The following is a 12,519-nucleotide window of genomic DNA, read 5'->3' as shown; positions in this document are numbered from 1 at the left end:
GAGTATGCTGGCCATGCAAGAACTGGGATGTTTTCAGCTTCCAGGAATTGTGTACAGATCCTTGCATTATGGGACCGTGCGTTATCATGCTGCAACATGAGGTGATGGTTGTTGATGAATAGCACAACAATGGGCCTCAGGATCTCGTCACGGAACCTCTGTGCATTCAACAATTAAATGCACCTGTGTTTGTTGTCTATAACACATGCCTACCCATGCCAGTATCCCACCACCACCATAGGCCACTTGTTCCACAACATTGACATCAGCAAACCAGTCACCCACACGACGCCACTCATGCAGTCTGCCATCTGCCCTAAACAGTGAAAACCGGGACTCATCTGTGAACAGGACGCTCTCCTGCGAGCCAAATGCCATCAAATGTGAGTGTTTGCCCACTCAAGTCGGTTAAGACAACAAACTGCAGTCAGGACCAGACCTCGATGAGGACAACATGCATGCAGATGAGCATCCCTGAGACGGTTTCTGACAGGTTTTGCAGAAATTCTCTGGCTGTGCAAACAGATTGTTGCTACAGCTGTCAGGGTGGCTGGTCTCAGGTGATCCTGGAGGTGAACATGCTGGATGTGAAGGTTCTGGACTAGTGTGGTCACACGTGGTCTGCGGTTGTGAGGCCGGTACCGCCAAATTCTGTGATGCATCTTTTGAGATGGCTTATGGTAGAGAAATGAACATTAATGTCACGGGCAACATCTCTGGTACACATTCCTGCAGTCAGCATGCCAATTACACGCTCCGTCAAAGGTTGTGGCATCTGTGGCATTGTGCTGTTTGATCAAACTGCACATTTCAGGGTGGCCTTTTATTGTGGGCAGTCTAAGGCACACCACATTATGCATGCTGTCTAATCAGTCCCTTGATATGCCACACCTGTGAGGTGGGATGGATCATCTAGGGTGTTTTATGCATGAAGAAAATGTTTCAGATGTTTGAGTTCAGTTCATGGAAAATGGGAGCAAAAACAAAAGTGTTGCGTTTATGTTTTTGTTCAGTGGAAATAGCTTAATATTACTCATGCGTTATTTTAGAAGAATTGGTAAAATGATACATATTTCATAAATTTGCTCGTGAGCCAAAACAAAACATTGCCATATTCAGTTTCATCACCTCTCAGCAAAACAACCTTATCTGTTGAGACAGTGTTGGAGGAACTCCAGCTAATCAGAGCTTTCTCTTCACCAACCTTTCTACAACTTTGCCTGTGCCATAGCATGTCAGCTCTTACCTCCATGTGCTACACTCCTACATTAGCCCCCACTGTTTGCCAGAGTGCCCATTTTGTGTAATTATATAAACTACAGCAAGCTAATGGTCCTGACAGAGCAGTGTCTAGGCCCATTACACCCCAGGGTGCTGTGGAACACCATTACCACCACCAACAGCGGCCTGGAGTGTTTGTGCAGTGTATGGGTGCCAGTTTGTGTGCATCCTTTCCTCTTGTGTGAGTCCATGTAGATGTCAGTTGTAGGAAGTTGGCCATGAAGTGAGACATGTCACATAAATTCAACAGATACTCCAGACAATTGCCATTTTTAGCCACAAATGCATGTCCTGTTGATATGGGCATTACACCTGTCATCTCTCAGCCATTAATTTCTCCAGGGGCTTTTGCTGCTCTCAGCTGGGAGCTGTAGTTGACACAGCAGAAAAGACAGCAGGGCACCTCGCACAACTTTGGGCTAACATTGTAAGCACTGAAGTGAACCACGTCTCATTCTAGCAGCAAATAAATAATTTTGTGGATTTTTAAAAGGGGCTTATTTTATCTTTGCCTATTACACCTGTTGAATCCATTCAGGCCTTTGATCCTATCTGACAAATATTTCTTTCTGAGTAAATTTGATGCCTCTAGTAGGACTAATGCTAATCTTAGGCTCCTGCTATCTGGTTTCAGCAAATTTGAATCTTGGCAGTGTGACATTTCCCTTATTGGACTAATTTTATTCACAAATTCACTATTAAACACAGGCATTTCTTCAAATACATACACATACTTACTTTTACTTCTTTGTTACACACTCGCTCTCTCTCTCTCTCTCTCTCTCTCTCTCTCTCTCTCACTCACTCACTCACTCACTCACTCACTCACACACACACACACACACACGCACACGCACGCACACACACACAGGCAGCAGGGGCAGCAGCTTAAACACATTCTCTCCTTTTTTGTAATCATTGTAAAATGTGGAATATGCTTGTATTTAAAAAAAACTGATTTGTTTGATAAAATCAGTATCTGAACAAATTCCTCAGTTTTGCATTTCACCTTAAATTCCATTATTTTCAGTCCAATTCTGTGATTTGTTCTTTGTCTTGTGTAAATCATAGATTCCTAAGTCGTTGGTTTTTCACAGTTTTTATGATCATCACACTATTCAACAATCATTTTGCTGTCACATATTTTTCTACTTGTTCCGTGCCGTTGCAGCTTTAAATCAGCTGGCCCCCTGTCAGTTCCAGGTTAAAACAATAACCATTAACACTCTGAGTAAATCTAACTTGACAGCAGCCTTGCTGTCTATGCAGCCATTATGTTATCCCATTTTATTTCAAAGAAAGAACCCCAGCACCCTCTCTATTGACAATCTGCTTTCTCCTCCATATCAATAGCCATTAACATCTTTTAAGACTGGCCAAGCATGTAAGAAAGAGAGCTAATTGTTCTTTTTTTCTCCCTTGTAGCCTGGCGTATACAGCGATGATGAATCACTGGGTTTTTTTTTTTGGCGTTGTCGGGTGCATGGATATTATTACCTGAGCCACACTAGTAACGACCACAAATCCATTCATTTTGTGTCTTCTCAGCTCATCCAATTAGCCAAATCAGTTCATTCGCCAATTCCTTCACTAAAAGTTGGTCTTTATTATAATAAACATGCAAATATGTTTCATTTTTTAAATTATTTTTTCATTGTTGTTTGCATACAGACAACACTGTTAGCTGCTTGACTATGGAGAGGAATAAAGATTATTTAACATGATTACTCCCTTAGATGGGAGACATTTATTCCTCCTTGTCAAAATAAAAGTTCCATTCCTGAGATTTAAATACTTGTTTAAATAATTGAATTTAGAAATATGTATTTTGATTGGCAACAGGTTTTGTCTTGAAAGCACAATCACAGAAGTGTTCTGGTTATACTAAACCTTAAATATTCAGAGTTCACATTTAATTGCGAATGAAAGCACTGATTTACTCTACACACACACACCAGGCAATGTGTTTATGGTTACATTGTGATTTCTTAGTAAATATTCTATTTGGCGACAGATAAACTTTATTGTATTTATCCTAGTGGATCTATATTTAAACGGATAAACTAGCTGTAGCACATCCAACGTCAAGGAAAGCAAAAAGTTATTATCAGGAGAGAGAGAGAATGTTTAAGTGGTTAGCAGCAGCGTGCTAGACGATGGCCCCCTCCATGAGGATTTTAATTTGATATGTGTGAGAGTCACAACATTGGGAAATTGCTGAGGTTCTTGGTGCAAGAAAAAAAAATAAGCAAAAATTTGAAATTAAAAAATAAAACCAATGACAAAATAATATAAAGAAGCATTAATTGGAGAAGCAGCTACTATTTATAAGTCAGTGTGGGTTCTGGTCAGAGCAGGTCAGTTCAGGTGCAAACACAGCACAGGGTCAGGTGACTGAAACAAAAAGTTTCCTAAAGAGGAAGGCATGACTAAACAAATGCATACTAACAAGCAGAATATGACAGTGATTTTAATAATATATTTTGGTTCATAACATTGTTTTGTGATCTTTTGGTGCTGATATCTGAATTGAAACGCAAGTTTGATAGCACAGCCTTTCACTTCCCCAACTTTGATCTTCACCTTTCCCATATTTCCCTTCCTGTTTTTTGCCCTCATCCAATCACAGGAACATCCTCAGCTTCTGTGTGTAGATGACTACCACCTGTGTGGAGTAGAGAGGCTGAGGCATTCCCCCTGACAGCGAAATGTATGCGATTAAATCGTATTAAAGTTGTTAGCCCAACAGTCGCCAGAGCCAGCAGATGGTTACGATGCAGAAATGTCCTCCTAATGAAGCTCCTCAGTCACTATGGATGTGTACTCATCTGAAGGATGCACACATGCTCTCATGCAGGGGTGTTTGTCTCATGTATGCTCTTTTGGCTGCAACACTCTAAGCAGCACTTGATTGCACAGGAGTTGGTCCTAATGTAGCACAGTAATTAGTCATTTTGGTTGATTCACAAAGAGCCAGAAACACATGGCAGGTTTCATTCTCATTTAGTCGTTTCTGTGGAGAACGTACTGTCAACAGTTTGGTTTGCAGGCCATTTAAAACTCCTCCACCTGCGGTTCAAATCTTTTTTATAAGGGACAAATTTAGGCTTGCTACTCCTTTATACAAAAGGGAAATGTTAAAAACGATGTCACAAAGTTTATTTTTAGTTTCTATGATTGAACTGTTTTCTGCTGCTGCAGGCACCTTCAAGCTAGATAATCTGGGATATATTACATTTTTACTAACGTTAGTTCATGTCTATGTGGTTTCTTAATATCATTAGCTTTCCACATTGTCTTTATAAAATGTAAGTTGTATTCAAAGCTGTTTCTTAGTGTGTAAATCTTCCAGTACAAGGTTTATTTAAAAGGTTTAGATTTTCAACCTTACCTAGTTTTTATTTTTTCTTGAACTGGCGTTCATGCCCACAATTTCTTCCTAATTCATAAAAAAAAGTAGCATCATTAAATAAAAGGCCTCAAATGCAAGAGCAGCTCTTTTGGTGGAAAGAGAGTCTTTATTCAAAATAACTGTATTATAAAATTCAAAGGAATTTTCAGATATTTATTTCCATATTAATATTTCAGCACATCTATATCTCTGTCATCGTTTTGTTTTGATTTTAATGTTGACATATAAAAATATTTATATTATCCATTCATGTGTTCATTTAATCCAGACTTCAGTGGCTTTCAATTGAAATTCCTTCCGTCATCAAACAATATCATTTCACACAGCGGTAGTCAGGCGTCTGAGTAAAATGAAAAGGCTCAAAACACATTTTTAAGTTTCACAAGGCTTTAAATAAAGTTTTGCTTTTGCATTCCTGTCATTGTCTATAATTCACCATCAGGTGAGATTGATTCGTGGAAATATATACTTTTTTGACAGCATATAACAGGTTTTGCTTTTGCTTTTTTCGATCCATCATTTGTGACAGCTACAATTCCTGGGTATTTGACAGATTTACTCTCTAGTTTATTTCTGCTGGGAAGATATGGTGAAACGGTGACTCATTGTTTGCTGTCAGAAATGGCTGTTCTCTGTGGTAATGAAACACGTCTTTTGGATTAAACATGCCAGCTGACCCTCCTGCAACATTCAAACAGTAGTTTAAATTTCTTGAAGTGAGCTTCTGTGGAACTTTCTTTAATATCTCACCTGCTGTAGATGTCGTTTTGATCTGAGTCGTTTTGGATAAATCAGAGTTTTTTCCACATAAAGTTATGAGCAGAGTTACTGATCCACCCTACGTCATTTAAGTTGGCTGTCATTAGATGGAACAGCACGGAATGTAAAAATAGAAAAATAAACACCGTTCCGCCTTAGCTCTTAAAAACCTCTCCGTAATCCTGGTTATTTACAAGGACGTCCACTCAAGTTCATTACCTTAAATTCCCATTTAGAGTCCAATCAGGTTCCCAGGCTTTGAAATACTTTCAGGCTTTGCTTCATTTATTTCCCCAACTCTAAACGGGTGCATATAGGTCTCAGAAAAAGTCATCTAAAATGTGAGTGTGCACAGAAGTAATCAGTGCAAAGGGTGGCTATTTTGAAGAAAATAAGAACATAAAAGATGTTTTCAGTTATTTCACCTTTTTTGGTGACTCCACGTGTTCATTCATAGTTTTGGTGCCTTCAGTGAGAATCTACCAAAGTAAACGTTCATTAAAATAAAGAAAACACAAATGTGAAGATGTCTATAAACTTTTGACCTGTACTGTAAATGTTTATGAACATCTGAGATGGCTGTAACCCCTATTAGTATTGGCCACTAGCCGTTAGCTCATCAATCTGGTCTTAACCAATATTATCCTCCAGCTGAGTTCGCTGAAAGCGTGGTTTACATGGAAACTCACACGCAAACAGAGCTGTTGCTTTAGGGCTACATGCTACCATTCCTGACCTTCTGCTGGATATTTCAGTCATTGGACAGGACATCATTGTGTCTCACTCGTGTATAAAACTGACTTTTAATCAGGGTGTCCGCGGGGTTTTAAAAAGTATTAAAAAGTGATAAATAAAAATAGTCAAATTTAAGGCCATTAAAAGTGTTAAATTTGGTCTCAGAGGTATTATTTTTTCCAAATTAGGTATTATTTTTTCAGACTATCAGATGTCATATTCTGAACATCGTCATAGAAATATATTCCGAATGAAATGTGTTGAACGATTATAAAAACAAAGCAAGCCGATTATTTGCTCCTCCCACTTGCGCTGCCTTGAGTTGCAAATGAAGCGCTCCTCCCAGTGTTGCCAAGTTAACTTAGCGACTTTGACACTATTTCTAGCAGCTTCTCAGACCCCCTTCTTGACTTTTTAAATCTTAAAAGTACCTAGTGAACACCTCAGAAACATCTCTGGTAACCCTTAGCTACTTTCTGGATAGCTGTCGTCGACATTTCCTGCAGGTTAGCTAAACACTCCGCCTGCACTCCGGACCATTCTTCAGGACATTAGGAAAGGGAATGATGTAGTGATGCGTCGGTCGCTAATGAAACAGCTCTCGGAGCCAGCTCCCTGTTGGATTAACCAGAGTGAGTGACACACACCCGCACCTGCGGACTCCTGAGCCGATAAAAACGGCTAAATGTGCGCGTGCGGCGTGCTAAACACACGTGCAGCTTGCCCCTGATTGCTGTGAGACCGGGTTGGGGGTGGGGGGTGCAGCTGTGGTTGGGACATTTATTACATTAACTGATGGACTTGTAAATAAATAGTTTATAAATAAGGTAGAAATAAGTTCCTCACGCTGATAAATAATAACTAATCTCTCTGAGGACACGGTGCTAGTGCACTCTCCTACAGCACCTTGACATGACTAAATAAATGTTATGCAACATTTAGTGAACAGCAATTTGCATGTATTTATAAATGCCACTGTATAATTCTTGCTGTCAGTATTTGCAAGATATTGGTATTTGAGTCTGTACTGGTTAGACTTAAATGAGTTAAACCAAGGTCTACAGCCCTTGGGTCATAAACTATGAGCTATAAGTATATTGGTCTTTTTATACTGGGAATCAGGAGTTATTTTAGTGATCATCTTGTTTCTTGTTTATTTTTGCCCTGATTGTGCCCTGAGCAGTTTTATGACTGAATAAAAATAAAAAAATAAAAATCTACATAAATTGAAAAATCGTCTTAAATAATCGAGATCTCAATTTCAGTCACAATAATCGTGATTATTGTTTTTGCCATAATCGAGCAGCCCTACTTTAGTATATCCGGTCACATAATGATGACGTCATATTCAGTGGTCGTTGTGCATCATTTCAGGCCTCGTGGTCAACTGTCTGAACCGCTGAACAGAAGTGCCTGGCTTATCTTCTAAGTAAAATAAATATGTGCAATACGTTGTCAACATCAGTGAGTCTCTAAGTCTATTCTTTTTGTATGTTATATATGTTAAAATATGTGTAAATAGGTCGCTGATTAACACTTGCAATTTAGTGTTGTGATGGTTTTAAAAAAATTCTGAAGGTAGTAAAAAAAAGTATTAAAAAGTATTAAATTTTACTTAAGGATTGCTGTATATACCCTGTGAATGGAACAAAGTTAGCTCAATGATCAGGTTGGGATTCTCCAAACATTTCAGCCTAATGTAGCCAGGAAACACTAACGCTGTTCCATAGGAGGTATTACGTGAAAAGCCTGGGGCAGTCAAGTAAGGTAGGGGAGCAGCGTAGTGTCTAGCCTCAGGCATACAGGACCACACAGAGAGATGCACAGACTACTCGCTTTACACATGTTCACACAACTTTGTTCAATTAGTTACTGTAGTAATTCTCCGAAGACCGGTTTTCCTTTCTTCTGAAAACAATTTCCTCTTTAACCTTATTATTCAGTGAAATTAGCGACTAACTGATGAATTCTGCTCAGTTTAAAAAGCCTCCAACGTATCCAGCCAAGCGTCGACTGTTCGAATGTTATAATGGTGTTTAATTAGTTTCTTTAAGGCACGTGGCTGTTTTCACTCTCTCAAAAACAATAAAATACACACAAAGCCGCTCTTTGCTCACACAAATGCATACGCGAGAGGGCGAGTGATGAGAGGGTAAAGCTGATGGTGCTGCTCGCTTGAATACAGATGAGAGAAGGCCGAGCTGAATTCTGATCAGGCTGCGCTCTCGCTCCCCAGAGGGAGAGCACTTTAGAGGCCTTCGGCTTTCTGAACTCAAGAGGGACGTCATGTGGTACGTCGCTCCAACTCGAGGTGCATGGCTTTTTCTCAAAAGAGCAACCAGTATAGATTTTTTTCCACTTGTAGAATTATTAAGGCATTGGATATTCTAATAGTGAAAATGAAAAATCCCATTTTATGTCCGAAGACACTGGAGGCTGAATTGGTTAGCATTTTTATCAGTGTGCTCTCACAACCTGGATTTTTTAACTAATCCAGCAGGGTTTTTACACATTTTAAACGCCAAAGCTCACAAAAAAATCTGTCAATAAGGTACTTACCGACCACTCTCTTTGCTTAGCTCTGAAAAATAACAAATCTTAGAATAAAGTCTGTGTCAGAGGATCTGATTTAGTTGGGTTTGCTTATAATTTATTCGGAAGACGGGAGCGAGGTGAAGTCTGACGTGTGAAATCTGGCTTCCGTAGCAGTTTGGAGTTTAATTAGTCGAATATAACGTGTACTTTTCCACCCCAAAGCGGAATACAAATTCTTTTTGTTGAAGTGTCACCGGGGTCATCTCACCGGCTCATTAAAACCGAGCGTGGAAGAAAAAAATTAATAGGAGACAAACACCTTTAGTTTAATAGATAGGAGGGTAAACTAATGCAAAGCGCCTTGCTGTAATAAAATATATAAATATCGGTTTCAATATTTGGATGGTTTGACCTTTTTTGGTGTTTGTTGAAGGAGAGTGCACGAAAATATAGAAGCTCTTTGACTTGGTTGTAAAATAAGAGTCTGAATTTGAATAATCTGAACCGGTGGAAAGTGTTTGGTGAGAAGACGGCGTCGTTTCAGACAGCTTCAAACCAGCAGAGGGCAGACACCTCAGTCCCAGCGGGATTTGACTTTTGGTGTGATTATCAACACTGTGATTGGTTGTAAACCCTGTTGTCATGGCGATGATTCCAGCCTTGATGATGGGAGCTTCTGGGACACCAATACACAACACACACGTTCACTCTGTCTTACTGCTAACCAGTCTCATTCCCCTTCGAGAGAGAAGCATTAGTTGGCGAGATTGAACTTGTGCGTGCGCGCGTGTGTGTGTGTGTGGTCTCTATCTCCTAGCAAACATGTATCTTAGGAAAGGCTCCTCTGAATTGTAGTTTACATTTCATTCCTTCTCTCCAGATTTGTTTGTTTTGTTTTACTCACGTTTGTAATTAAACCATTCCAGTTTAGCAAAGCACAAACTGATCATAAATCAGGTCATTTCTGTACAGAAACTTCACCTGTGGAATAAAAACAAGACAAAAGTAAAAGAATGAATAAAACATGGCGGTTCTTGACATTTGCCCCATTGGCTCAGCCTCCAGGCCCATTATGGTCTCAGTTCAGCCATGCTAACATGACCCTGGAGGCTGTAACAGGAAGAGATTCCCTGCTTAACCCATCTTACTGAGCTGAAAGTCTAAGAGTTGGAGACTTAACTCACCATGGTAACAGAGCTTTAAACTGCTCGTGGTCGGATGATGTGTTTGGGTTTGACTGTGTGTAAAAAGCTCTGCCTGTTGACGTATTCTTTTCGGTTATTTTTCAGACAACAATTATTTGTTCTGTTTTCTTCATATTTCTGTTGCATTTAAAATGACTTCAGATTCTCAATTAAAACAGGAGGAAAAGCTCCTCCATGAGCTTCCAATCAACCAGGGCTCGAAACAAATGAGATCACCAGTCATTCAGGAGTGCGTTTATATTTATTTATACTCCACAGGTCAGTCTATCTCTAACATTAGGGATTTTTGACATCCAGTTTTCTTCCTCACAGTAACTCACATCCAGACTACAAGGTAAATCCCAAAGGTGTTAGTGTTATAACGTCTAGTCGAGTCTAAATGTGGCCCTGTCCAGATGTTGTTCCATTTCTTTCATTCTGTCCTTTTTTACCCCGTTTAAACATATTAGTACCAATCAGCTGCAGATGTTTTATTAGTTCGGTCTCATTTTATAACTATTTGCTCTCTGCCTCTCACACACCAGGGCCTGATGATCCTCCTACAGAACCTCCCCACAATGCACTGGGGCAACGAGGAAGTGAGCGTGTTGCTGGCTGAAGCCTACAGGTTGAAGTTTGCCTTTGCTGACGCGCCCAACCACTACAAGAGATGATGAGTGTGGCTCTCTGCTCCTCCTCTTCCTCTCCTCTCCGCCCAGACTTCTGTGGGCCTTTCTGCTACTAAGAGATTCAAATCAAGCAGTGATTTAGGACAAGTGGTGTAGCGTTGTGACAGAATGATGACGATGATGTGGAACCTTTTTTTTTTTCTGATCAGCTCTGAAATGAACACTCCTGCAGTCCGACACAGAGACGGATGCTTTGGAGCCCCGACGCAGGACTGTCGGGCTTCTGCTTATTTTACACTACCACAGCAATATAGGTGACCCTTTTTCTCCGTTTGTACTGATAAAGAAAGTTTAAGGGCATTTTTCCTTGTACATTCTCCTTTTGGCCACACGCTCTGATGGAACGCTGCCTCTCCTGGTTTTGCTTCATGAGGGGAGGGATTCAGATTTTAAATCAGAAAATGTTCTCCTGCTTCCTGAAAGCTGAACAAATCCATCTCCTTCTCATGTCGTCCTCCCTCCGTGTGCTGCTACACCCCAGTGGCAGGAGGCTGAAGGTCAGAAGAGTCTACATTAAACACGTTACCTTTCATCTGAACGGTCTGCGCCTTAATAACTCGTCATACACAAACTACAGGACTACCTCAGATCCCACAGGAACATATTTGCATGCCGCCAAAAAGCAAAATGAAGTGAAAAAGAAAAAAAAACTGATTCTAAAAATCCAAATTATGCTCTTCTCATTAAAGACAAAAGGCGATTTATATTAGTAGCTCAGTTGTTTTTTTTTCCTTTGGTCTTGGTATATGAGGCTGTTTGAGCTAAATCTACACAGAACATCTTATTAGATACGTCATAAAATTTTCTTTAAAAACTGGTTTTCTGTTTGGATTTGTGACGTTTTACCCATAAAAATGCCTTTGTGGTTAGCGTTTAATGTGTCGCATGAAAGTAAAACCAAAATCTAAACATGAGCAGACCTGTCACCACTCACACTGGGACCTTCTGAGATCCAGACCAGCCTTCCTGCCTTTACCTACGCTCTGAGATGGAGCCGATAAATCAGTGAAGTGTTTTTCTAACAACAGCAGCCTCTTTCCTTCAGTCGGGCATCTAGCTCTGATCATCGATGACATCAGCACTGCAGAACGCGATGGTGGTCAGATAATCAGAGGTTCACAACTTAATTGAAAGCAGTTAACATCCGTAGCGTCCTGCAGCGCCTCTGCCAGGAACCATTACTGTCACCCGAGCCGGCGGAGACGGGTGCGTAGGTGTGTGAAGGGGGAGACAGAGTGGGGGTGTTGTGCTTCTTTGGATGTTTCGGTGCAGTTTTTTCCCCCCTCTCTGAGAGCTGTCTGTCTTTGATCACACGCTGGGATTTTTTTTTTTTTTTTTTTTTTACAATCTGAACCAGTTTCACAAACCCCTCATCTCCTGCTCTCTGACAAGAAAAACTGCACTTCATTTAAAAGTCTACAGCCTTTTTCCTTCTCCATTAGTTGTATGAAATATCGATATTCTGTCAATCAGCATTTTAAAGATAAATCGTTTAGATTTTATTTTTTTATGCCGGCATTTGTTTACGTTTTCAAGTTGTGCCTGACCCTAGAGACGCCATCATGGTTTTGTTTTTGACTATTTGAAAGGTGTTTTATTTTTTATTTTTTGAAGCAGATTAATATTTTTCTGAGCAGCTGCATCGTAATAAAACTTACTCTCTTACCCCGTGTTCCCCTCACGAACAGATCTGTCGAGCTTTGATGCTGAGCCTGCCTCCGTGAATGGGGTGTGACTTATTGCTCAGCGTTTACGAAGGTAGAAGTGCTAAACGGTGTAAACAGTCCTCATCCGCTCTGACAGGTCCATTAGTCAGGATGTTTTACTCATCAGGTTGAACGTTTTGGTCGCTAGTCCATGAAGCCATCTAAGCTAATGTGGACTGGATATTAGTTCAATGTGAAGAAGAAAAAAACAAGGAAGA

The 12,519-nt window shown here is 40.2% G+C and overlaps 1 protein-coding gene across 2 annotated transcripts in view; it reads left to right on the top strand.

The window, feature by feature from the left end:
• The window catches only part of tbc1d22a (TBC1 domain family, member 22a), a 166,187-nt gene extending 154,958 nt beyond the window's left edge, over positions 1-11,229 (top strand). For both annotated transcript variants that reach the window (XM_015956713.3, XM_015956722.3), the window contains exon 14: positions 10,452-11,229. In XM_015956713.3, coding sequence (XP_015812199.1) covers positions 10,452-10,580 — 129 coding nt within the window. In that variant the 3' untranslated portion in view covers positions 10,581-11,229. The remainder of the gene's footprint in view (positions 1-10,451) is intronic.
• Positions 11,230-12,519: the final 1,290 nt, after the last annotated feature.

This window comes from Nothobranchius furzeri, chromosome 1 (genome assembly GCF_043380555.1).
Source record: "Nothobranchius furzeri strain GRZ-AD chromosome 1, NfurGRZ-RIMD1, whole genome shotgun sequence".
Lineage (NCBI taxonomy): Eukaryota > Metazoa > Chordata > Actinopteri > Cyprinodontiformes > Nothobranchiidae > Nothobranchius > Nothobranchius furzeri.
The sequence above is the reverse complement of the archived record's forward strand: the minus strand, read 5'-3'. Positions and strand labels throughout refer to the sequence as shown.